The sequence below is a fragment of the Triturus cristatus genome, chromosome 6 (assembly GCF_964204655.1).
Source record: "Triturus cristatus chromosome 6, aTriCri1.1, whole genome shotgun sequence".
Classification (NCBI taxonomy): Eukaryota; Metazoa; Chordata; class Amphibia; order Caudata; family Salamandridae; genus Triturus; species Triturus cristatus.
This window is the reverse complement of record NC_140589.1, coordinates 767,882,348-767,909,605: the sequence shown is the minus strand read 5'-3', so window position 1 is coordinate 767,909,605 and position 27,258 is coordinate 767,882,348. Positions and strand designations below refer to the sequence as shown.

Below are 27,258 nucleotides of genomic sequence, written 5' to 3'. Positions count from 1 at the left end.
AGCAGAAAGGAGGGGCTGCACTTTGCGGGACAATAGTCAGTGGTTGGAAGACACCACGAGTGTAGGGTTCAAGGGGAGAGCGTGACTGTATCCTTACTCCCCGCGCTCTTCATTATCAGTTGGGGCCTACTCTCGAGGACCTGAGAACAGAGTAGATTCAGGTTCGGTTGGCGAGAGAGGTCCCTGTGTTTTCACCTTTTTCTTTGAAGGGAACATAGGTGGGGGGACTGTCAAGTAGCACGGTCCTGGGGAGCGATCTTCTGTTATGTCACATTGGTTTAAAGGCATGGTTATAGTTGCCTGAGTATGTTTTGGAGAGACACACTGTGTAGGCATACTTAGTGAGACCGAATGAGAGTAGGTTGCCTTATGTGTACCGTAACGTGTGTTATGATTTATGTTATGTTACAGGTATCCCTATCCCTGCTGTTCCCATCCTAATTCCCTTTCCCTCGCCTGATTGCCCTGGTACTCTGTTCCCTATTCAGAGCCGGGGACGTCGGGAGGTGGACCCCTTGTGCTTCACTCGACTCAGCGGAACAAGAGAAAAACGTGACAGAATTACGCGCCCAAGAAATAGTTCTGTGTGGGTCGAGTCAAGCACAAGTATGGCCTCTCTAGATGAGGTGTTACAAGCCCTCATGTTGGTACAACAGGAATTGGCCGCATCTAAGTTAGAAACCGCAGCCCTAAAAGACAGGGTAGAAAGGCAAGGGCGCAACCCATTTGACGCCTCACAGTCATCGAATCCTATACATGTAAACGTTTCACCACCCATACCCCTGGCAAGCCCAGAGAGGTTCTCGGGTGACCCCCTCAAAATCCAAACCTTCCTCACACAAATAGCATTGCATTTTTCCTGCAAACCCGCTTCGTTTCCGAATAACCATTCACGAGTGGCGTTTGCTATATCGTATATGACGGGGGACGCGGCCAATTGGGCAGTCTCCTTGGTCAAATACGACGATCCTCTGTTGTCAGATTGGAACGCCTTTAGAAGCGAGTTTGAGCGGGTGTTTGACAGGAGGGCCACCACCTTATCAGCAGATAGAGAATTGTTAGCACTCCGACAGGGCAAACATGATCTGGTAACGTATTTGACCCAGTTCAATCGTCTCGTAGCGGAAACAGAGTGGCCTGAGGAAAAACGTATGTCTCTCTATTACCAGGGCCTGAGGGAGGACATGAACGATGTACTGGCGCAAATTGATCCGCAGCCCACCACGTACACCAGCTTGATGAACCTTACGCTTAGGTTAGACCATAGACTGGCAGAGCGGAAGGGAGAGAGGGTTTATACCCACGTCGAGAAAGCCGAGAGAGGACCCGGACCCGCAGGGGCATCCCCGGACTCTCATGCAGAACCTATGGAGGTGGGTGCAATCAGAGCCCCGTTATCACGGGTCGAGAGAGAGAACCGCAGACTAGCCGGTCTCTGTATGTATTGTGGCAAGAAAGGCCATTATGTTCGTGACTGTCCCGTCAAACCCAAAAGAGGGGGATACGCAGGTACAAAGAAAGTGGCAGTAGCCACTGTACAGGCATCACCTTCGGAAGAACGGGCCTCAGTCACTCCGGATGAAACACACGCTTCTAGGGTCTTGCAATTACCTTCTTTAGCCGTTGTAGAGTCGGTTGCATCCGAATCACACGTGGTGTTACACATGCGAGTAACGGTGGGAACTAGAGAGCACGAGATAGGAGTGATGATAGACTCCGGTGCCACCGGAAATTTCGTCGATAGTGGGTTAGTACAGCGCCTTGGGTTAAGGCGCATCCCGAGATCAACCCCCGAGGTAGTCTGGGCGGTGGATGGAAAGCCTCTTAAATCAGGACCCATCACCGAGGTTACAGAATCCCTAACCCTGACCAAACCAGGGCCCTTGTGGGATCATGTAGAACAGGTAGCTTTAAACATTATTGAGGCTCCACAATATGAAGTGATCCTCGGCATGCCTTGGTTGGCGACTCATAACCCCTCCATTAACTGGAAGCAAAAAACGGTGGAGTTTGACGCGGAGTACTGTAAAGAGGCGTGTGTCAACGCGCATCGGACTCACCTTCTGGCCCTCACTCAAGGGTATCACCTCAGTACCGCAGCAGAGAAAGAGACGGTCCTCCCAGCCGCCTACGACGCTTACCGAGAGGTGTTCAGCGAAAGTAAGGCTGAACTCCTGCCACCGCATCGCAGTTACGACTGCCAAATAGACTTAATCCCAGGGGCAATCCTGCCGTCTTGTCGAGTCTATGCTTTGTCTGAGCCAGAAACCGAACATCTGCGAAAATACCTAGAGCACTACGCTGAGATAGGGTTTATCCGGCCTTCCCGTTCGCCTGCTGCTTCGCCCCTTTTCTTCATCAAGAAAGCCAATGGCGACTTGCGAACGTGCATCGATTATAGGGCATTAAATAAAAACACCGTCCGCAACCGCTACCCTCTTCCTCTCATCCCTGTCTTGCTGGATCAGGTGAAGGAGGCAACCGTATACTCTCGGTTGGATCTGAGAGGGGCATATCACCTGGTCCGGATAAGGGAGGGGGATGAGTGGAAGACGGCCTTTAAGACGCGGTACGGGCTGTTTGAGTATAGGGTAATGCCCTTTGGGCTGTGTAACGCCCCGGCAGCGTTCCAGTATTTTCTCGATGACGTCCTCAAAGAGCTTATTGATAGAACAGTAGTGGTGTATATCGATGACATCCTGATATATTCCACAGATCCCAGGGAACACGTCACGCACGTCTCACAAGTGTTACACAAGTTAGGAGCGAACAATTTGTTTTGCAAGTTGAGCAAATGCGAATTCCACGTAGAAAGGGTAGAATTCCTGGGGGTGGTCCTGAGTCCTTCAGGGTTGAGCATGGCTGAACGAAAGGTGGCAGCAGTACAGGAGTGGCCCATACCTAAAACTGTGAGAGATGTGCAGTGTTTTCTGGGCTTTTCAAATTATTATAGGAGGTTCATCTCGCATTTTTCCCAGCTTGTCTCACCTCTCACTCGTTTGCTACGCAAGGGTCATCCGTTTTCCTGGACTCCGGAGGCCATGCAGGCATTCCGCGAGTTACAACAGGCTTTTACCACCGCTCCCATTCTGCAACATCCGCATTCCGAAGTACCTTTCGTGGTAGAGGCGGACGCTTCTGACATCGCAGTGGGAGCCGTGCTATCGCAGAGAGAGGCTCTGACCGGGCAATTACATCCAGTAGCCTTCCTGTCCCGGAAGTTAACAGCAGCCGAAGCAAACTACACGATTGCCGAAAAAGAACTACTGGCTGTTCACAAGGCGTTCCAGGAATGGAGACACTACCTGTGGGGGGCTAAGCACACCATAACGGTTTATACCGATCACAGAAACTTGCAGTACTTGAAAACGGCTAGGCATCTCACGCAACGGCAAATGCGTTGGATGCTGTTTTTTGCAGGCTTTGACTTTGTCATTACGTTTCGACCTGGGTCAGAGAACCAGAAAGCGGATTCACTATCGCGACAAGAGGGGGGACACGTACATCGGTCAGAGGTGATCAAGGCCCTCATTCCCCCGGAGAAAGTGGTATGTGTGGTTCGGGCTGACACATTTCTGAACTCTATAAGAGGGCACCGCACATTGGTGCAATGGCTTCAATGGGAGGAGCAGGAGACGGACAGGCACATAAAAGAGGGGTTACCCTTTTATCGAGATCGTCTGTTCGTGCCTTTGGAGGAGCTGCAGCGCCAGGTCTTCGTTTGGTGCCATGAATCACTGGTAGCCGGACATCCAGGACGGACCAAGACACTGCACCTTATGAGACGACACTTTTGGTGGGCTTCTATGGACAAGGATGTGCGGCGATGGATCCAGCAGTGCGATGTCTGCGCTAGGGCAAAAGGAGACCATTCCAAGGCTAAAGGCAAGTTAGTCCCGTTACCGACTCCCGCAGGGCCCTGGCACAACATAAGCATGGACTTTGTGGTGGGTCTACCGCTGGACCAGGGATATGATGCCATCATGGTAGTGGTAGATGGCCTCACCAAAATGGGTCATTTCGTTCCGTGCAAGAACTTACCCTCGGCCAGTCAAACCGCCCAGTTGTTGTTATCTCACGTGGTGCGACAGCATGGGTTGCCAGGAGTGATAGTATCTGACAGGGGTCCTCAGTTTATTGCTCGGTTTTGGAGGACTTGGTGTAAAGCCTTGCAAGTGGTGGTAGCCACGTCCACCAGCTTCCACCCCCAGACGGATGGCCAGACCGAACGTCTTAATCAAACTCTCAAGACGTATCTCCGTTGCTACGCAAAAGAAGCCGGTACGTCGTGGGTGTCCCTCCTGTGGTTGGCCGAACTCTCCTACAACAACGCGTGGCACAGCTCCATCAAAGAAACCCCTTTTCGGGCTAACTACGGTTATCATGCCAAAACGCTCCCTTTATCATTCCCAGTCGAGACACGCAACCAGCCTGCTCTTGCAGCTCAGTTGCAAGCCTTGGGGGACATACACCAACGTCTGAAAGCAAACCTGAGGAGGGCCAAAATCTTGTACAAGACCTGGGCGGACCGCCATCGTCAGGACGGGCCCGTGTATCAACCGGGCGACCGAGTATGGTTGTCCACGAAGAATCTCCGTTTTAAGTTGCGCAGCATCTTCCATCCTCGTTTCATTGGTCCGTATCCCGTGGTGAGACGAGTGGGAGCAGTGGCGTACAGGTTGGCCTTGCCGGCCTCGCTGCGGATTCATCCGGTGTTCCACTGCAGCCTCCTGAAGCCGGCGCGGGGGGCTCGGAGGGTGGCCGCTCCTCCGGTGATCAGGGATGGCCAGGAGGAATACGAAGTCCGGAAGGTGGTGGATTCGCAGTTTCGGAGGGGTCGTTTGTGGTACCTCATTGCTTGGAAGGGGTACACGGCGGAGGAGGATTCTTGGGTTCCGTCCTCGGATCTGCATGCTCCTGCTGCCGTGAGAGTATTTCACGCCCGCTTCCCGGCCAAGCCTGGTCCTAGGAGGCGCTTGGGCGGGGGGCATACTGTCAGGCGCTGAGCAAGGCGCCTACCGAAAGTACAGTTGGACTACAATTCCCAGACATCTCGGCGGGAGGAAGGCGTGGTCACAACTGTTAAGTACGGGCACCGAGGACCAATCGGTGCGCGTAATACTGCCTGGTTGGATTTGTTATGGTGAAGGCTGGAAGCGGCGAGGAAGGAAACGCCGAAGCTCGCACGAACACGAGAGAAACAGCCGTGTGCCCCGCTTGACTGAGAATTCGTCGGGGAGGTACGAGAGGCCGAGTATCGGTTTCCACACAACTTGATTTGCGGGACGCTGACGTAAGCGTCACCGCGTTTAAAGGTTCTGGGTGTGAACTTATCCATACTCGCGGAACGCTGGACGAGCGTGGCCGCGTTGTTAAAACCCTGGACCAAAGACGAAGTAGGAGCGGACGCTCCCCATTCGGATTACAGACCGGTGAGGTGAGATCACCGGAGACACTGCCACCGCAACGTTCAGGTAGCTCAGCAGAAAGGAGGGGCTGCACTTTGCGGGACAATAGTCAGTGGTTGGAAGACACCACGAGTGTAGGGTTCAAGGGGAGAGCGTGACTGTATCCTTACTCCCCGCGCTCTTCATTATCAGTTGGGGCCTACTCTCGAGGACCTGAGAACAGAGTAGATTCAGGTTCGGTTGGCGAGAGAGGTCCCTGTGTTTTCACCTTTTTCTTTGAAGGGAACATAGGTGGGGGGACTGTCAAGTAGCACGGTCCTGGGGAGCGATCTTCTGTTATGTCACATTGGTTTAAAGGCATGGTTATAGTTGCCTGAGTATGTTTTGGAGAGACACACTGTGTAGGCATACTTAGTGAGACCGAATGAGAGTAGGTTGCCTTATGTGTACCGTAACGTGTGTTATGATTTATGTTATGTTACAGGTATCCCTATCCCTGCTGTTCCCATCCTAATTCCCTTTCCCTCGCCTGATTGCCCTGGTACTCTGTTCCCTATTCAGAGCCGGGGACGTCGGGAGGTGGACCCCTTGTGCTTCACTCGACTCAGCGGAACAAGAGAAAAACGTGACAATTGCTGTGATCACCGGTTCACAGACACTAGCTTCTCAGTGTATTTCTCATTCAAGTTGTGGGCTTTTGTGTTCTATTTTTCCTGGTGTCCAAGTGGCATAGTGGGTCTACCAACTGGGCAGTACAGGGCTTACATATGTGCGGAGTAATCTAGCTGTTACTCATGATGCATTGCCTGATATGCACTGTGACCAATTGTTCTTGTGCTCATGTGTCAGATGTATACAGGTGACTGATGCATTTTGGTTTCTTCTTCTTGCCCACAGCATCATCATCTGCAACCGAGGGAGACACCTGCATGGACCTGGAGGAGGGAGCCAGCAACAGTGCCACCAGTGCTGGGGAGTCAGAAGGAGCCAGTGGCACGGAGGGCGTGGGGAGTCAGTCGGAGGAACTGTCTGGAGGCGAGAGCAGCTACGACACCGATGGGTCCGAGGCTGACCTCCCTGAGGAGGAGGAGGCTGCAACACCAACTGGCAGCATCCCCACATCTGTCCCCGACTCCTCCATTACCATCTCTGCCCTCCCAGTTGCTCCCGTCCCTTCTGTCCCTGCAGAGTCCCACCATGTCTCCTTCGGCCCAGGCACCACACCCCCTGCCCCTGTCACTCCTGCTGCCCTCAGTGAAGAGTCTGTGGATATACTGCGGCAGTTGCAGGTTGGGCAGGCATCGTTGCTGACTGTCCTCCATGGACACACTAAACTGCTCACACAGATGGTGTCGTTCATGGAGGGCATGTCAGCAACGATGTCTGACCAACGCAGGTTTCTGCGGTCCATGGACTCTTCCCTGACGGCAGCAGTTTCTCTCCTGCAGCGCTCCGTCCCCCCTACCCCAGACCCATCCACACTGCCCTCTCCCATGCCTGCCCAACGCACACCCAGACAGTCACGGGCACGCACCCCACCAGACACATCCAGCACACCCCCCAAGTAAGGCACAGCGCACACCTCCTGGCACGCACAGTCAGGGGGATGTAGGCACACCCACAGGGGCTGCGGGCAGATGACATACACGCAGCCACAGTCGCAGTCCGCAGTCCTCACAACCCTGTTCCTCCAAAACCACTCCCCTTAGCTCCCCTTTCAAACTCTCACCCAAGGAGACCTATCTGGGTGACCTGGGCCTCGCCCCCACTGAGCCACCCCCCCACAAGCGGGTGAGGAAGTCCCCGGGCACGGGAGTTGAGTCCCCCACCATGTCCACCCCATCTCCCAAGAGCGCTGCACCCCATCCCTCACCCACCACACCCTCCGTTGGCCCTGGGGTATCTTCAGGTGCAGGGGTTAGGATGGAGGCCCTAGCAGAAGTGTGCAGCGCCGTGCTCACCTCCACCTTTGGCGCTGCCCCACCACCTGTGGTGGAGACGTCCACCCCTGCACCCACCACACCTACCCATCCCCATCATGTCCCTGTGGTGTCTGGTCCTGCCACAGATGATGCCCCCCCCCCAGTCGACAAACCTTGAGGTTCCTTTGTGCAGGCAAGGTAGGGGTGGACGCGGTCCCCTATGTCCAGCCTTGGACTTGAGAAATGGACTGGCCATTGGCCTTTGTACATAGTCTCGTTTTAATTATTTTTTTTGGGTGCTGAATAAAGCCTTATCTTTTACTTTCAACACTATTGCATTTCAGGTACTTGATGTTGGTGATGAGGCTCTTGGAGTTGGGGTTCTGTTAATGTGTTAGGGTTCTGAGAAATGTTTTTGTATGATGGTCATGAGGTGGACCATGGTATCTGTGTGCCATCACAATGTCTCTGCAAAGAATCATTGGTAGTGTGTGTTCATCTTGTTTGGAGACATTGTACCAAAGAGTGTTCATTCCTCTGTGGCACCTGACATCTTCCCTGCAAACAGTTGCACAATTGTTGTGTTGACCTGTGTCCATATTTCCTTTGTTGTTGAGGGATCCCTTCAACAATGGCCATGCCTGCTCAACGATGTCTCCTGCTGAATCGTCTGTGCCATCCTTGCTAGTCACTGTACTTGTGTTTTTGGTATGTAGAAATGCCTTCAGGGACAAAATTAGCCCTTTTCAGCACTATGCATGTGTGTAATCATGGCCTACCAAACAAATGGTACTTGTTATGCAGGGTATTTGGGCACCTGACTCCCAATTGTGGGCATTGTATCTGGTGGAATTGAACCCTATTCCTTCCATGAGAGACAACATCTTGGTGGCTGGAACAGCACCTGAACATTCCTATCACTCCTGGGATGTGCATGACAGTGTGTGTTCCCTTTGGCTATCTTAGTTTTGTATGCAGTTACATGACTATACAGTCTGTTGGCATGAAATCAGGGTGTGTATTGTGCTGTATCCGCCATGGGTGGGTATGCATGTGTTATATGTTCACACACCCATATGTGGTGTGTCATGCAGTGTGTGAAAGACATCCATCCTCCTGGGAGTGGGACACTGCACTCAGTGATGTGTTGTAATAGCACTAAAATCATAGTCCAAAATTAGGGATGCGTCTATACCACCATGTAGGTGTGGTAATCTGATAATTATGTACACCCCCCATATCTCTGTCCACTGCTGGGAGTCCTCTGCACCCACCCCTCATATGTCTGGACACTGCTGGTAGTCATATGCACCCACCCCTCATATGTCTGGACACTGCTGGTAGTCATATGCACCCACCCCTCATATTGCAGGCCACTGCTGGGAGTCATATGCACCCACCCCTCATATGTCTGGACACTGCTGGTAGTCATATGCACCCAGCCCTCATATGTCTGGACACTGCTGGTAGTCCTCTGCACCCACCCCATATATGTCTGGACACTGCTGGTAGTCATATGCACCCACCCCTCATATGTCTGGACACTGCTGGTAGTCATATACACCCCCCCTCATATTGCAGGCCACTGCTGGGAGTCATATGCACCCACCCCTCATATGTCTGGACACTGCTGGGAGTCATATGCACTCACCCCTCATATTGCAGGCCACTGCTGGGAGTCATATGCACCCACCCCTCATATGTCTGGACACTGCTGGGAGTCATATGCACCCACCCCTCATATGTCTGGACACTGCTGGGAGTCATATGCACCCACCCACGCACCCCCTTAGAGCAGTAGACTGCTGGCCTGGACCTACACACACACCAATATGAAGGTAACATGCTGGGCCAGTTCTCTAAGGCCACATTCCTGGTGTGTGTACGCCTCGTATCCCAAATGTACTGGTGCCGTAACTGGGTACGTGTGACACACTCCGTACCCACGTATTCATTGCGCGTGTACGGTCCGTATCACTGTTCTACTGTGCCGTAGGGGTACGTGTGGTACGCATCGTACCCACGCATTCATTGCGTGTGTACGGTCCGTATCACTGTTCTACTGTGCCGTAGGGGTACGTGTAACACGCACCGTACCCACGCATTCATTGCGTGAGTACGGTCCGTATCACTGTTCTATTGTGCCGTAGGGGTACGTGTGGTACCCACCGTACCCACGCATTCATTGCGTGTGTACGGTCCGTATCACTGTTCTACTGTGCCGTAGGGGTACATGTGACACGCACCGTACCCACGCATTCATTGAGTGTGTACGGTCCGTATCACTGTTCTACTGTGCCGTAGGGGTACGTGTGGCACGCACCGTAACCACGCATTCATTGTGTGCGTACGGTCCGTATCACTGTTCTACTGTGCCGTAGGGGTACGTGTGACACGCACCGTACCCACGCATTCATTTCGTGCATACGGTCCGTATCACTGTTCTACTGTGCCGTAGGGGTACGTGTGGTACGCACTGTACCCACGCATTCATTGCGTGTGTAGGGTCCGTATCACTGTTCTACTGTGCTGTAGGGGTACGTGTGGTACCACCGTACCCACGCATTTATTGCGTGTGTACGGTCCGTATCACTGTTCTAATGGTGCCGTAGGGGTACGTGTGCAACGCACCGTACACATCCACTTCCGTTGTTGCGGTACGCAGGGGTTGCTGGACAGGCCCTCCCCAAGTGACCAGACCCTGGTGGTAATGTATGGCCTCCATATTATAGGTTTGGCTTTGAGTATGGGGTATGTTTCCTGCCCCTCACCCCCACCCTGGCCCCTGGGTGTTGTTCTCACCTTCTGCGGCGTGTGCTTCGGGTGCGGTGCACCAGGTCGTAGGCCAAGAGGACCGGGATGACACGTACAACGGGGTTCATGGCGTATACGTCGCGTACCGTGGCTCCATTGCATTGCGGTTCACGTAGGACTCTGCTTTTCCGGCTGTGTTTGGCTCCCGTAAAAAAAGAGCCGTACGGAGTGACGTAGGGACGAATCGTACTTGCTGGGCCGGAAACCGCTGCCTGAATACGTCCGGACGTCGCGTACAAGCTGTTCCGGATCAGAATCGTAGGTTTTTTTGACCCGTACGGGCTTTTGTACGAAACGTACGGAAATAGGCTTTCTGTACGAATCATACTTCCTAGGTTGTACGGAAAGTTTACCGGGTACGAGTCGTACGGGGAAAACGCTCCGTACAACAATTCGTACAGCCTTTTTACAGGATTGGAATTGGCCCCCTAATGTTTTGCATCTCACTGAAGCTTGCCAACCCCTACTGCGCACAACATGCCCTGCGCCCAACTTGCTGTAGGGAGCCATCACTTCTGGAGAGATAAACACCAGCTGCACAGTTCCTGCACCCAACCCAAAGTGGATTGCCAACCCTGCTGTGCATGGCTTTACCTGTGCACAGCGAAAATTAGCACAAGGGCCTTGCCTGCAGCCAGAGCCTGTACCCAACACATTGTGAGTGGCTGGCTCGTTTTGACAAGGTTTTTTTTCGTTTAGATTATTTAGGGCTTCCAGACCCTATTGTATGAATTGTGAACCCACAGCATGCTTCCTGGCCATGGAATGTGAACCTAGGGCAAGCTTTATGAGCCTGACCTGATGCTCCCGGAGGTCTTCAGACCTTGTTTTGAATTTGCGTAGAAATGAAGAATGGACCAGCATAGGCCTGTGAAGCTTTTGAGTGGTTTGGGGTCCCTGTTCCTGAAGCATACCCAGGGTCCCTAACCAGGAGTACCAGATCACGGGTACGGAACTGTGGGTGGCAAACCTATTTTTGGGTCTACGAACATTGTGGCAAATTTGGCATTTTTTTCAAATGTATTCAATGGACGGGGCTCTTAGGGGTCCCCTCATATGGGCATGAGAATCAGGGTGTACACACTTTCTCCCCGTACCTGCCCTTTCATATTTTTTGCCAGGGTACGGGGCCGAAGTACCCGTATTCTGTACTGGTAGCTGCAAGATTTTTCTCAAAACAGTGACCAGCCATCCAGGGAGCTCAAAGGTCTAGTCTTCTTCAGATAATTAATGATCCTATGCAAAATGAATATATAGCTCCACAAAGCCTAGTGGCACAAATAAGCACATCCACCTATTTATGGTGGTACAGCAATTTGTCCCAGACTGTTTGCCCTCCAAATAAATATGTTTCAGAAAATACAGAACGAAATGCAAATTAAATAATATATACCCTATTCTGAACAAGATGATGTCTGGAGCTTGAAAGGGGTGTTCTTAATTAGTGACATATGCATGGAAAATAATTTAGGCAATTAGGGAGTAAGGATACAGTGCAACTCTCTCACAAAGGCAAGCAATTAGGGGGTACACGCATGAAGCCTTTTTCCGTTCTCAAATTGGCCCGGTTGCGAATGGAAAAAGGTCTTCTCCAATGCATGTAGGTTTCGCCATTCTCAATTTAGGTAATCACATTTGTTTGCGATTACCTAAACTGTGAATGCATTCAGGGAATCACACTTTGCAATTCCCTAATGCTGATGCATGTAGCCTTTCCTAAATGTGAACTGTGCATTTAGGAAACGCTAATTACCATCAACTTCAAGTTGATGGTAATATGTGCAATCCAGGCCTCCCCTGTACCCATCAAAGGGTGCCCTTTGTTTCATAGAGAGGTCACAAGGAAGGGGCCTGGGGACATCTCAGGAAGGTGATGGGGCTGAGACGAGAATCATGAACCTGGGGCACTGGACTAACCTTTTAATGCACATATCTGTGGCTGAAATCCCGGTGTGAACTCTAGTCACTCACGTGGCCTTTGTTGTGAGGCTATACGTTTTGGAGTTGCTCCTGCTGTGACAACCTGCTTTCAAGAGAAAGAGAGGGCAGAGGAATGGTACTTCCAAAGAAGCAGACACCCACGGCAAGCTTCAAATACTCAAACTCCAAACCACTTTTGGTGTCTGATAATGGACCATAGGTAAGGTGATTTGAGACCCCAAATTTGTCACCTCCCAAGCAGTCATGGAGTCTGTGTGAGGAGGCGAAGCTCTGCAAGACTTCTGCCTGTGAGTAGGACTGTGGGCCAAGGTCTGCTAGTCTCCCGGCTGGGTGAAGGGACATTACCCAGGGAATCCAATACCACCTGCCCTGGCTCCTGAAGGACTATTGCCTGCCTGCTTGCCAAGACCACTGTAGTCTGTAAGGAAGAGGAGAGGATTGGAGGGATTGACATCCAGTGAGGAATTCTGTTGAGTGGACTCACGTTGCAAGGTGTTAGGAAATGGCTGCTGCACCTATTGGGTCATTGCCTGTGTGCAGGACAAAATTGGTGACTCTTGTATGCCAGGTGAGGGCTGCTGTGAAGTGAGCCTATAGTTTCCAAAGCACCTACACCTGTCTCATTCAGGTGTGAGTTTAGTTGTGTCAAGAAGTTTGAGAAATGAATTACAAATGTTTATAAATACCACAAAGGAATGGCTGTATGGTTGCTCAACTTGGGGCAGATTTACAAGAACTGAATCATCTCTGCATATTAGCAGAGGCGCGTCAGTTCAAGTGCGTCACGCAAAAAACCTTTGCGCCACCATGGATCCGTCAAATTTACAATACGGCGCTCCGTGGCGCAAGGAATGACAGATGCATGACGCATCTGTTTGCGTAATGGTAACGCATTGCTGGAGTCGTGTCGCAAGCACGACGCAGCTCCAGCAATGCTCAGGAAAGCCCATTCCTAATGTGCTGTGTCACTCCTTACGCCTGCTTTAAATCTTGTAAATTTCACTGTGACACTTTTATGAGGTTTTCTTGCGTTGGAACGCCTACTCTGCATACATTATACCTGACGCAGGTATAATGTGACGCAGGGCTTTACAACGTGACGCATCTCCGTAGATGCGTCACATTGTAAATTTGTCGCAAGGTGGCGTATTGTTTACACTACCACTGTGTCACAAAAGTGACACAACGGCGGCATAAAAGTGTCACAAGGGGCTTGTAAATCTGCCCCCTAGTTTGCATTGCATGTGCCTGGCTACTCCTTTGTCACTGTGTAGGTGTCGCTACGAACACAGACATTTAACATGTCTTGCTTAACATCCACACACTCGAATAACTCCTGCTGATATTGTATTTATTCATTTCTGTCTTTCTGCTGAATAGTACATTATGCATGCGTAATTCATGACGTTTTTGTGGAATAGTTAGAATTGAAAACAGCTTAGTAAATCAGACACTGAAGACCTAAATAACCAAGAAAATATTTCATCTGATTTATACTTTTATGTAGGACTGGTTGACGTATGTTGCACTGGTTCCCTTCACCAAAGTAGCGCTCAACCGTCACTTCCAAACGCCATTATGGTCACTGGAACACACCACCTTCCAACATTCCATTCACTTTGCAGTCAGACACCACCCATACATACATTAAGGGTACGGTCTAATGCATTGTCTGCTGGGTCATCTCATCTCACTGTGTTAAATGTCCTAAACTTCAATTTTCTAATCAACGTGTGAAGTAAGCAAAGATATGGGCAGGAAAATAGACTCCTAGTAAATTCTATACGTATAAGACTATGCTACATGACAGTCATAAATTATGCCTGAATGGGAAGGAAAGTTTGGTTAGGATTCCCAACTGGGTTTAGAACAGGCTAAAGTGTAACTTACAAGTTAATATCGTGGGCCTGTTGTAGAAATTCTGTTCCTGCATAATTAGATACATAACTTTGAGCTTTCGAACTGCTAAGAACAGCTTAACTTACATAATTACTTGAATGGTGGCCATATAGTTCAATGATAGTTAAGTACTTGAAGCAGTCAGCGGCACAGCTTGAAGATTTGAGTGGAATTGAGAGGACAGAGATGATTCAAAAAATATTTAACATAGACCTCTAATAAAAAAACCAAAAAGAACTGGAATGAATACACATTTCACATTCATTTTACAGAACAGCAGAGACACGGTCCTTGGACAAGTTTATAGTAATGTAAGGTTATTTACCGTGTTATTCTGTGTATTCCAATCAATACGGGTGTCGGCGACTTTTAAACGCCCTTCCAGCCAATATTTCCCAACAACCACATACTTCCGAGTGCCCTGATCATACTGCCAGTTGACCAAATCATACCCATTGATGGAATCTCCAGTTTTTGTGAAGTAAAACGGCTTGCCATTCTGAGAAAAATATACCCTTTTTATCTCTCGGAGCAACTGTGAAAGAAGAAGCAGGGTTTTTTAAAAGAAATCATTCTGTTATCGGACACAAATATTTGTAATCTTTAACTTCATTGTTTCATGTAACTATGATTCGTACATTCGGGCCCATTTTATGTTGTGTTATGTTTGTGTCAAGTATCTTCAACAATGAGTGAGCCCCGGCCTATCAGAAGCTTTTCTGGGCAATAACATTTTTGCCAGGCATCTCTAGCTTTTACTTTGTAAATTCTTTGGGAAAGAGAAAATATATTATTTGTCATTCACCTAGCGGAGAGACTCTTTTTAGCAACTTCATCAAGAGAGACTCTTTTTAGCAACTTCATCAAGAATCAATAAGGAATGCCTTCAGTCTTTAGTATAATAAACTAATTTTGTACCAGGAGCGTGGGGTCCTTCAGGGCCGGACTGGTCATATATCTCATGGGCATTTCCTGGGTGGGCTGGAGCATTTGGTGGCGGGTTCTGAAGTATCATGACTGCTGCTGGTGCCTTTCACTTTAATGAAGCAAGCACAGTTGGTGGGGGTATAAGCAAAGAAATAGAGAGGAGTAGAGTTGGGAAAGAGATATAGAGGTGAATGAAAAAGAGCAGAAAGAAAGGGAGAGGGGGAGAGGATGGACGGAGATTCGAAAGATAGGGAGAAGAGAGAGAAGAAAGAAGGAGCGAGAAAAAAAGGATGGACAGGTAGGGAAGAAGCAGGGCACAAGTCGAAGGTACACATGGGTGGGTAGAGTCTACCCACTCTTTTCACGATGTGGATGCCGTCTACCCCGCCAAGAGGTTGGGCACCACAGAAATACAGTAAACTTGTCCAGGTATAATTTTCAGACAGGTGATGTAACGATTCTTGAGGGGGGGTCCCTGCAAAGAACACAGAGGGCCCCCCTCCAGGATCACTCAGGAGCTCTCAGGCTAGGCTACTGTGCTGAGAGGGTCCCCTGAAGCTCGAGGGCCTTTGTTATGCCACTGTTTCAGACACCGGGACATATTCAGCAGCACCTGCACATTGTCTGATTTCCTTCTGAGCAGCAATGTGTAGGCGGTGAGGGGGCTTATCAGATTCCAGCTGGGCCCATAACAAAGGCCAAAGTTAAGTGGCTGTCAGGCCTCCTTTTGTTGTTGTATCCAGTCTAGGATCTGTCTGGAGCCTCACACCGAAATAGAATGAATTGGAAACAAAGGCACACAGCTTATCACTTTACAGGTACATAAAAGAGGCATGCTTTTGACTGTGTACAGTCCTTGTATAGAAGAGATATGCATGCACTGTAAGAATGTCGGATGTGTTGGTCTAATTCAATATTTACTTAAATAACAATTTAAATTCCACTATATTGTTTTATTTCTTTTCAAGAGCTCTAGCGCTGCTCATCCCATTGCAGGGTGTCAGAGTACTTTACATGACACGTATACATTATAAATTGACAATAAATGATAAGTGTGCAAATCAATGTACAGGATGTGATACATAAGACAGTATGGTTAAAGATGTAGGAGCCACATGTCCTTCATAGCTCACTGTGCTATATTAGAAGGATTACAATTTATGAACTGCAAGTAACAAAAGGGGGAACCGAATAAAGTGGGAAGAGCCTTGGGGGTTCCAACAACTCAAGCGATACCACGCTTGCCATAAGCACGCGTACGCCTTAACCATGCATATGCGTGGTTAAGGCAGGAATCACTGACAGAATATAGACTACAAGAATATCGACGTCAAAAATATCGGAGGCGAAATATCGAGATCCAGAATATCGAGATCCAGAATATCGACATCCTATCTACATTATGGTAAGTAGAGAAATATCGGAAAAAAATATCGATGTCAAAAATATTGTTGTTAATAATATCGTTTGTTATTTAAGTTTAAAACATAATGTAAAATAAAGTAAATAATAAATATCATTAAAATAAACATAGTTAAAAAAATTAAATGTTTAAAAATTATAAATAATATGTATATATATATAATATAAAATAAATTAAACATATACATATGATATATATACTTTCTAATATTTTTAATAATTCTTTAATAACTTTTAAATATCATATATATTATAAATACATCTATACACATTAAACAATAATATCAATAAAAATGTAATAAATATGTGTAACAAATAACATTTTTTTTACTGTTTTTAATATTAATTATATACTACATTAACAAAAATAATATAAAAAATATTAGATAGCAGAGGTAATAAAATTACTATTCCAACTCAAAACAGTGCAACAGTAGGGAGAATGTTGGATAGCTTAGAAGTAAAAATTACTATTCCCACCCCAGTGAGCGCAACATTAGGGAAAGTGTTGGATAGCATAGGGTTTAAAATTACTATTCCCACTTCAAAGAGTGCAACAGTAGGGAAAGTGTTGGATAGCGTAGGGGTAACAATTACTATTCCCACTCCATTGAGTGCAACAGCAGGGAAAGTGTTGGATAGCGTAGGAGTAAAAATTACTATTCCAACTCTAGGGAGTGCAACAGAAGGGAAAGTGTTGGATAGCGTAGGGGTTAAAATTACTATTCCCACTCCAGAGAGTGCAAAAGTAGGGAAAGTATTGGATAGCGTAAGGGTAAAAATTACTATTCCCACCCCAGTCAGTGCAACAGTAGGGAAAGTGTTGGATAGCATAGGGGTTGAATTAACATACTTATGAATTAAATACTTTTTGTAAAATAAATAACATATAAAAATTAATTAACTAAGAAATTAATAATAAGTACCAATAAAATTAAATTAATAATTACTTAAATAAAATTAAATTACTTCCCACCCTATTCCCACATTAAACACACAACACGCTACACATAGAAGAACACAATAATTCAATTCAATTCAATTCAATTTTCTCTGAATTTATTAATAAAAATTAATTACCAATTAATAATAAATTAATCAACAATTAACAAACAATAAATAATAATAATAAATAAATTATAATTTATATAATTTTAAAGTATTCAATTAATACAAATTAACTACCAAATTATAATTAATTAACAGTAAATTATTTATTAATAACAATAAATAAAATAATAATAATTCATTTGTAATAATTAAATTACTTCCCACCCTATTCCCCCATAAACCCACAACCCGCTATGCATAAAAAATTAACAGTATTCATTTAATTATCAATTAATCAATTAATAAAAATGTATTACCAATTAATTATTAATTAACAATAAATTATTTCACAATAACAATAAATACATACAATAATACATTTATTTATAATTAATATAATGATAAATTAATGAATTGATAACAATGAATGCCCACTTAATAATTAATTAACAATAAATTAATAATCAATAACAATAAATAAAAACATATTAATTATAATTAAATTACTTTAAAACCCTCTTCCCCTATAAGCCCACAACCCGCGCTGATACTAAAACGCAAAATTTACTTTAAAAAAATTACTAATTTCTAAACATTTAATACATATATTTAGAAATAATAAAAATACATTACAATTTTTTTTAAACATACATATAAAATACATAACACTAATATAAATATCGATATTATTAACAACAAAAGTTTTGCTAACGATATTACTTACTTCGATATTACTAACTTCGATATTAAAAAAACCAATATTACTCACCTTAAGGTCGATATTCTGGTCAACGATATTCTTGACATCGATATTCTGTACCTACGATATTGTAAACTCGATATTATTGTAGGTCGATATTTTGACTGCTCACCTTAAGGCAGTGTGCAGGCTAACTGCTGCTGGGCAGAAGCAGGAAGGATTGGGAGGACGTGGTGTGTTAAGTTGGGCTGGTGCTGTATTTTGGGGGTGGGGGTAATTTTTAAGGGTTGGGGTAGTTTTCAGGACTGGGGGGTCAGGGTTATTTGCAAGGCTGGGGGTTGAGGAAGTGGAAGTTTTTAGGGCTCAGGTGGTTGGAGTAGTTTTTATGTCTTAGGGGACGTTTTTAGGGTTTGGGAAGGGTGTTGGTTTTCAGGAAGGAGGGGGGTAGTTTTAGGTCTCAGGGCTGGGGCTTGGGGGCCATTTTAGGGCTCAGGGTGGGGGGCATGGATTGGGATACTTTTTAGGGATGGGGCAGGGTAGTATTTAGGGCTTATGGGAGGGCGGGTAGTTTTTAGGTCTTGGGGCAGAGAAGTTTTTAGGGTTCGGGGGTAGAAGACTGACTTTCAGGAGGGAGGGGAGGGTTTTAGGTCTCAGGCCAGGGAGCTAGGGTTGGGGTAAGACTTACCTGATAAGTCTTAACTATGCTATCTTTACCATACATGCCTTCACAATGCATATTTCCTTGTAAAGGCATGCGTGCTAAAGGAATATGCATGGTTAAGACTTGCGTGGTTAAGATCGTGTGGAACCAGCATGCTTGGTAAATGCATGTGTGGATCCATCACACAACCAACAAAAGGGTCTCTGTGTTAAAAGCAGCAACCCACTTACCCATTTACATAAAATAAATATCGGTCATCTGCGTGTTACATACTGTGCTTTGCAGGAGACATATGCAGGAGTCCCTCTATGCTACTTTGGCTCACAACTGGGACTAGAGGAAACTTGAACCTCCAGCAATTACATTGATCTCCAGAGTTATCTTACCATTAATATTATTATTCCCTGAGATTTAGTTGGCACACAAAGAACTCTACAGCAAGTGCATTAAGCTCATAAGATGTTTTAAAATTCAGACTTTGCAAACAATTAAGCTGAACAGATTTGTTGTCACGTTGTTCTTTGTTGCAAAGATTTCTGTGGATGGGTTTTAAAAAATAAATATATAAGTTGAGGCTCAGATTTTGTGTCGGGTTGTGTCACTTTTTTGGCACAACCCTGACACAAAATCTCATTTGTAAAATATTGTCAATGCTCTCAAATGTACTCATGATAGACCTGTTAAACATATGTGTAAGGTCTGATGTCACTTATTGTGAGATCATGGGTTGTGATACCACTACCTGTGATCCTACATGTAATTTCATGTGCCGTGATACCACTTAATTACTGCCTAAGTTGGTTAGTTCTCCTACATCTTTTTTTAGGTCTTGTGCCCGGGGATAGGGGCAAGTGGGATGGTTTGTAAATTTTTGCCTATGCCCCATTGGCAAATTTTTTAGTATAACGCAATATTGTTTGGGTAGTATACCGGCTTGAATTAGAAGTTAATGTGTATTATAAACAACAACTTTTTTCCAAATAGAGCCTCAAAATGTGTCTTGCCCAGGGCCTCAAAACTTCTTAAAATAAAACTGTGCCTCACTGTAGAAATATGCCTAATGGGACACTAAAATGGTCACTCATATTCAAAATGCAAAAGCAAGGACATTTGTATATAAAGGCGAATCTGTGGAAAGGAAAATACATAGACAATACGGAATTAGAGTACACTACCTGCCAAGGAGGAAAATTGAAGTTTCTGTTGCACGTTCCATTGACACACAGTAAATTTCTTAGCGCTTCCGCAATTGATTTCACTGCTAAGTGAGCGGCGTAAGAACCACCCAGCTCGATGTCCTTGACTAAGGTGTCATTTGGGAAGTCATATGCTCGATACTCTTCCAGAAATGAGTTGACTGTTCCAGGCGCAGGTTGTGGGTTCCGCAGATACTCCGTGAAGCCATCAATGTTGTCTCTCATGAAACAAAAGCCAAGAACCGTGCCAAGTTTATGCAACTCATCCTCAGAGTCAACTAGTTTTGTGGTTGACCAAATGTCACTTGCTATCCAGACCCTTTTCACATTTTGCCTTAGCGCCTCCTGCAAAAGAATGTGGGCAATTGTGCCTTTTACAAAGGATACCACTACCTTTGCTGAGTTCGTTTTGACCATACTAACTGCAGCACGGATGCTCTCATTCAGAGTTTGTAGACCCGTATCCGCTGGAACTATAATTTTGAAATCTATACACACTGACTCCATATCCAAATGTTCAGATAAGCTGTCCATTGCTGAACGCCCATATTCATCATTAGTTACAATTATTCCTACCCAGTTCCATCCAAAATGATTTATGAGCCGGGCCAATGCCTTTGTTTGAAATATATCACTTGGAACAGTGCGTAGGAATGAAGGAAATCTTCTCTCATCACTGAGAACTGCAGTAGTTGAGGCATAGCTTATCTAAACAGAAAGGAAAAGTAATTCAATCAGATCAATCTTGTGAATAAGAGAAAATGTATTAGTACCAACATAGCGTAAAGCATTTACACTGATCTCATAAAATCTGTTCACCAGTATTGCAATGTCTATTGTCATTGATTTTGGTTAAATTATTATTACTCTGCTAAAATTAGAATAAAACATACTGGTTAACTACTGCCAGGGTGTAGGAAAGTGCCCCTATTTTTTGGCATGGATAGCCCCCACTTTGCCTGACATTTGATGCACTTTGACTTGATGTGCCCTAGGTCCCACCAATCAGGTTCCCAGGACCTGTTTCCTTCCCCAAAACTGTACCTTTGTACCCACAATTGGCACATCTCTGGCCGCAGGTAAACCTCTTGTAAAAGGTACAATGAGTACCAAGGGCACTGTGACCAGGGAAGGCCTCTAAGGGATGCAGCATCTCTTGTGCCACCCTCAGAGACCCTGCGCCCTAACACCCACACACTGCTATTGCAGGATGCATGTTTTGGTACAGAGAAAAGTGAAGAGTTGACATTGCACACACCCCTGTGTGCCATGCCTGCAACCCACTGCCTATGGCCTAGGTGAATCAACCCTCTAGCAGGGTGCATTAGACCACAGGTTAGGGTACAGTTGCATGAGCACTGTACCCCTACAGTGTCTACGTCCATTCTTAGACATTGTGGTGCAGATCACGATCCGGCAAAAACCGGGTACGAACCGTCGGACGGAGCATATTCTCCGTCCGACGCGTACCCGGTCGTCAAAATGTACAAACAAGGAATTACGAATCGCACGGAACACCATTTCCGTACGATTCGTAAAAAAGCCCGACCGAACAAAATAAACCTACCAATGTGATCCGGGAAAGGGCCGACCTGACGTCGGGACGCTCGCAGCCTGCCATTCACGAACCAGGAATCACGATTCGCACCGACGTCATCCCGCACGGTGAATATTTTCCGGCTGCCAAAAACTGCCGGGAAATCAGGACGACGTGAACAAGGACCACCAGTACGCGACGGACACACAGGACGCCGCGAACAAGGAGGACCAGTACGCAACAGGACGACGTGAACAAGGAGTACCAGTACGCGACGGACAGACAGCACGACGCGAACAAGGAGGACCAGTATGCGACAGGACGACGCGAACAAGGAGGACCCGTACGCGACGGACAGACATGGACCCGAACCTACGGGTCATCCCGGCCCTCATAGCAGTCCACCTCCTCTACAGGTTACGACGCAGAAGGTCAGAACAACTAAGGGAGGGGGGAACGGGGGGGGTGGGGGTGGCAGGACCAGGGCAGGCCACAAAACCCCCACCAAAGTCACACACCACACATGCCCAGGACATACCTGACACCCATGCCCTGGTCACTACGAGGGGGTGGGGGTGTGTCCAGCTAAGCCAGCGACCGCCACAACGGAAGTCCGTCACCACGCGAACCGGCAACACAACCAGACCGGTACGTCCCGTACCCATGCCTCAAGAGCGTGGGTACGAGACATACCACGCCCACACCCACGTCACCCCAACAATGGCGGGACGGATCGTACCCACGTGGCAAAGGCCTGGGTACGGCCCGCACAAGCATCACATAGCGTGGGGATAGAGATGTACGGACCCTACCCCCACCCCCCCTATGCATGGAACGTACCCCCACCCCAACAGTGTAAGTACGACCCGTACCCTCACCCGCGTATGCATGGAGCATACCCCCACCCCAACCGCGTATGTACGTACCGTACCCACACCCCAACAGTGTAAGTACGACCCGTACCCTCACCCTCGTATGCATGGAGTGTACCCCCACCCCAACAGTGTAAGTACGACCCGTACCCTCACCCGCGTATGCATGGAGCGTACCCCCACCCCAACCGCGTATGTACGTACCGTACCCCCACCCCAACAGTGTAAGTACGACCCGTACCCTCACCCGCGTATGCATGGAGCGTACCCCCACCCCAACCGCGTATGTACGTACCGTACCCCCACCCCAACAGTGTAAGTACGACCCGTACCCTCACCCGCATATGCATGGAGCGTACCCCCACCCCAACCGCGTATGTACGTACCGTACCCCCACCCCAACAGTGTAAGTACGACCCGTACCCTCACCCGCATATGCATGGAGCGTACCCCCACCCCAACCGCGTATGTACGTACCGTACCCCCACCCCAACAGTGTAAGTACGACCCGTACCCTCACCCACGTATGCATGGAGCGTACCCCCACCCCAACCGCGTATGTACGTACCGTACCCTCACCCGCGTATGCATGGAGCGTACCCCCACCCCAACCGCGTATGTACGTACCGTACCCCCACCCCAACAGTGTAAGTACGACCCGTACCCTCACCCTCGTATGCATGGAGCGTACCCCCACCCCAACAGTGTAAGTACGACCCATACCCTCACCCTCGTATGCATGGAGCGTACCCCCACCCCAACAGTGTAAGTACGACCCGTACCCTCACCCTCGTATGCATGGAGCGTACCCCCACCCCAACCGCGTATGTACGTACCGTACCCTCACCCGCGTATGCATGGAGCGTACCCCCACCCCAACCGCGTATGTACGTACCGTACCCCCACCCCAACAGTGTAAGTACGACCCGTACCCTCACCCTCGTATGCATGGAGCGTACCCCCACCCCAACAGTGTAAGTACAACCCATACCCTCACCCTCGTATGCATGGAGCGTACCCCCACCCCAACAGTGTAAGTACGACCCGTACCCTCACCCTCGTATGCATGGAGCGTACCCCCACCCCAACAGTGTAAGTACGACCCGTACCCTCACCCTCGTATGCATGGAGCGTACCCCCACCCCAACAGTGTAAGTACGACCCGTACCCTCACCCTCGTATGCATGGAGCGTACCCCCACCCCAACAGTGTAAGTACGACCCGTACCCTCACCCGCGTATGCATGGAACGTACCCCCACCCCAACAGTGTAAGTATGACCCGTACCTTCACCCGCATATGCATGGAGCGTACCCCCACCGTGTATGTTCCAAGCGTACATATCCAGAAATAGGAGGTGTGTGTGCAGAGTCCTCCCAGCAGTGCCCTGAGACAGGAGGGGTGGGTGCAGAGTCCTCCCAGCAGTGCCCTGAGACAGGAGGGGTGGGTGCCTAACACTCCCAGCAGTGCCCTGAGACAGGAGGGGTGGGTGCAGAGTCCTCCCAGCAGTGCCCAGACACAGGAGGGGTGGGTGCCTAACACTCCCAGCAGTGCCCTGAGACAGGAGGGGTGGGTGCAGAGTCCTCCCAGCAGTGCCCTGAGACAGGAGGGGTGGGTGCCTAACACTCCCAGCAGTGCCCTGAGACAGGAGGGGTGGGTGCAGAGTCCTCCCAGCAGTGCCCTGAGACAGGAGGGGTGGGTGCCTAACACTCCCAGCAGTGCCCTGAGACAGGAGGGGTGGGTGCAGAGTCCTCCCAGCAGTGCCCAGACACAGGAGGGGTGGGTGCCTAACACTCCCAGCAGTGCCCTGAGACAGGAGGGGTGGGTGCAGAGTCCTCCCAGCAGTGCCCAGACACAGGAGGGGTGCAACACATGTGTGTGAGGCTGGAAGTACACACATGCATACTGCCTACAAGGGAACATGTCCCCATGAACTCATGTCAACAGACTCCACACACAAGTACAGTGATCACCAAGGATGCCACGAATGTTGCAGGTGGAGACATGGCCCTGCATGCATGGCCAAAGTAGAAGGGCTCCGTCACACACACAGCTCATGTAGACACAGCTCTGCGCTAAACATTGGGAACACCCTGCAGGGAAGATATCAGGGTACACAGAGGGAGGAATACACCCTGGGACAATTGCACCATGCAGTAACTGCTGACATGAACAAAGAAAGTTAGCTAACACCTTGTGATGGCACACAGATCCCAGGGTCCCCCCAATGAGCAGCCCACTACTACATTTCCCACACACCCAACACATAAACACCACCCAAAACCATGTAGCAGCCCCACCAACACCAATACCAGCATAGCAGTAGTGTCAGAATGGAAAAAAAATAAAGCTTTATTCAGCATGAGCACAGTGTCCGTGGATTGCAGGCAGTTAAATATTCACAAAGCCCATAGGGCAGTCAATAAGTTTCAGCTGGATGGGGGACACAGTGGGATGCGTGTCCCCTAGCTTGCCTGCACAGTTACATGCCGTCGTCTTCCACAGGGGTGAGGCCATCAGGGGGGGGGAAGCACCAGGCACCGCAGGGACATCAGGGCAAAGGGGAGGCGTTGTGGGTGCAGGGATGGAGGACTCCACCACAGGGGGTGGGGCAGGGCCAAAGGCGGAGGCCAGGATGGCACTACACACCTTTGCAAGGTCCTCCAGGGAGTCCCCTGCACCCGAAGGATCCACCGGCCCCAAGGAGGGGGGGGGGGGTCAGAGGGATGGGTCGCAGCGCCACCGGGGGAGGGCGTAGACAGGGGGGGAGAATCAACCACCGTGACCGAGGACTTCCTTGACCGCTTGCGGGGTGGTGTCACTGTGGGGCTCAGGGACAGAGCGGCCATGAAGGAGTCCTTGGGGGAGATGTGGCCAGGAGAGCTGAGGGGAGGGGATTTGGAGGGAGTGGAATGGGTGGAATGCGGACTCCCACTATGGCTGCGTGTCACACGTTTGCCCCCCGACCCAGTGGGTGTGCCTACCTCACCCTGTGTGTGCGTGTCAGGAGGAGTGCGGTGGACCTTCCCTGCTGGTGTGGTGCCTGTGTCTGTTGATGTGGGTGCATGCCGACGTCTGGGTGTACGTGGGACAGGCATGGGAGTGGGAAGTGTGGATGGGGCAGGGGTAGGTGGGGGGAGGTCGCGCTGAAGGAGACCCACTGCTGCAGTCAGTGTGGAGTCTATGGACCTCAGCAAGTTGCGTTGGTCAGCCTGCGATGAATGAATGCCCTCCAAGTATGCCTCGATGTTGTTGAGTGTCTGCCCGTGGGCATGGACGACATTAAGGATCGCAGCCTGACCAACCTGCAGTTGCCGCTGGATGTCCACAGACTCAGCATTGGCGGCAGCAGTGGAGACAGGGGCAGGGGGTGCGGTGCCTGGCATGAAGGAGACATGCGGTGACCGGGCACGCTGGGAAGGGACACGAGCAAGTGGGAGGCGGCTGATGGGAACTGAGGGGGCGGTGCGAGGTGTTGTTCCGCTGTCAGCTGCTGGTGCAGCCTCCGCCCACTCGGAGACATCCTCCTCGGACCTGTCAGCTTCGTATTCTGATGTGCCAGTCGACAGGTCCTCGGCCACACTCTCCTCCGCCTCTGTCCCACTCGATGTGCCAGCCCCGATGTCACGGCTGGCACTGGTGCTCGGTCCCTCCGCCTGGTCTGTGTCCATGTCTCCCTCTGTGTCCCCCGACGATGCTGTGGGCAGGGTGGAGAGACAGAAATTAATCAGACACCTGTACACATCTGTCACATGAGTCCAATCTACATAGGTAACATTGCATAGCCTGAAAAGGAAGATCCCTAACATCTACTAAACAAGGTACCGATGTAGGGCAGGAAACACACAGTTGGTTGAGCCACCATGCCACTGAAATACCATGGAGAGCATGAGACAATAGCTAAAGACAGGAAACGGAGTCTGACATAGCACCCAGGCCCTGGGGACAATCCAGCACTGCATCTGCACCACACAGCGTTGGCGAAAATACCGATGACCAGGGACCATATCCATGAACTTGAGACACATGCTGCATAGGTAATGCAGAAAACATGCACAACATGACTCGGTCACTGCACCTTGCGTGTGTGTCCAGACAAACATCACACACTGCCCAGACCCAGCAAGTAGAAATCTGGATTTGACATATAGGCTTTGCCCGCCCCAACCACCCCCTACACGAGGCAAATAGTTGAGACACAGGTGGCACCAACATCTCATAGTCTGGGTGATAAACACAGGGGCAGGCAAAATGCAATATTGGACGCCAAACAGCCAAGGTGCGCCTGTACAAATAATGAGGCACCAGTGCCCATCCTCAGATGAGTATAACAAGACACACAGGCACTAGCAACTGTGAGTATGAAGAAGGACATTCAGGTCAGGCTGCACAGTGGACACCTGTACAAAATAGCACGTCTATATACATGGTGCCAGGGGACAATGGCACAGAGCACAACCTACGCTGTAGACACTGAGAGTGTCCACGTTTATGATGACACATACAACACCGATGAAAAGGTGCCCCAGGGGACAGTAGTGGCCACGCAACTCCATGCTCCTGAATGGTAATGACTGCAACACACGCCACCATCCCTGCACTATGTGTATCGCACACTCATGCACATCATGTCACAGGCCACTACATAGGACATGCGCGCTGTAAGGCATGACACATGAGAGACCAACTCCCATGCCTGGAGTCAGCATCAGTGCCAACTGACATGGAACCCACATGCAGTGAACTTGACAGGGCACAGCCAAGGTCCCAAAACCTGTTACCCACCACCCCCACACATGATGCTACAGGCATAGTTCTCGTGGACAAAGCGCCAGCCTACATTACCTTGTGAAGGAGTGGCTACACACAGACCAGGGAACACATTGCAAGGAGGGGAAGGGTGGCAGGGG

General features: G+C 49.0%; 1 protein-coding gene across 1 annotated transcript in view; it reads right to left on the bottom strand.

The window, feature by feature from the left end:
• Positions 1 to 27,258, bottom strand: part of LOC146817839 (G protein-coupled receptor family C group 6 member A-like) — a 198,070-nt gene that overhangs the window by 70,349 nt on the left and 100,463 nt on the right. Inside the window, exons 3-4 of the mRNA XM_085611303.1 lie at positions 19,920 to 20,648; positions 14,310 to 14,519 (exon numbers count right to left, since the gene is read on the bottom strand). Of these exons, the coding sequence (XP_085467429.1) occupies positions 14,310 to 14,519; positions 19,920 to 20,648 (939 nt within the window). The remainder of the gene's footprint in view (positions 1 to 14,309; positions 14,520 to 19,919; positions 20,649 to 27,258) is intronic.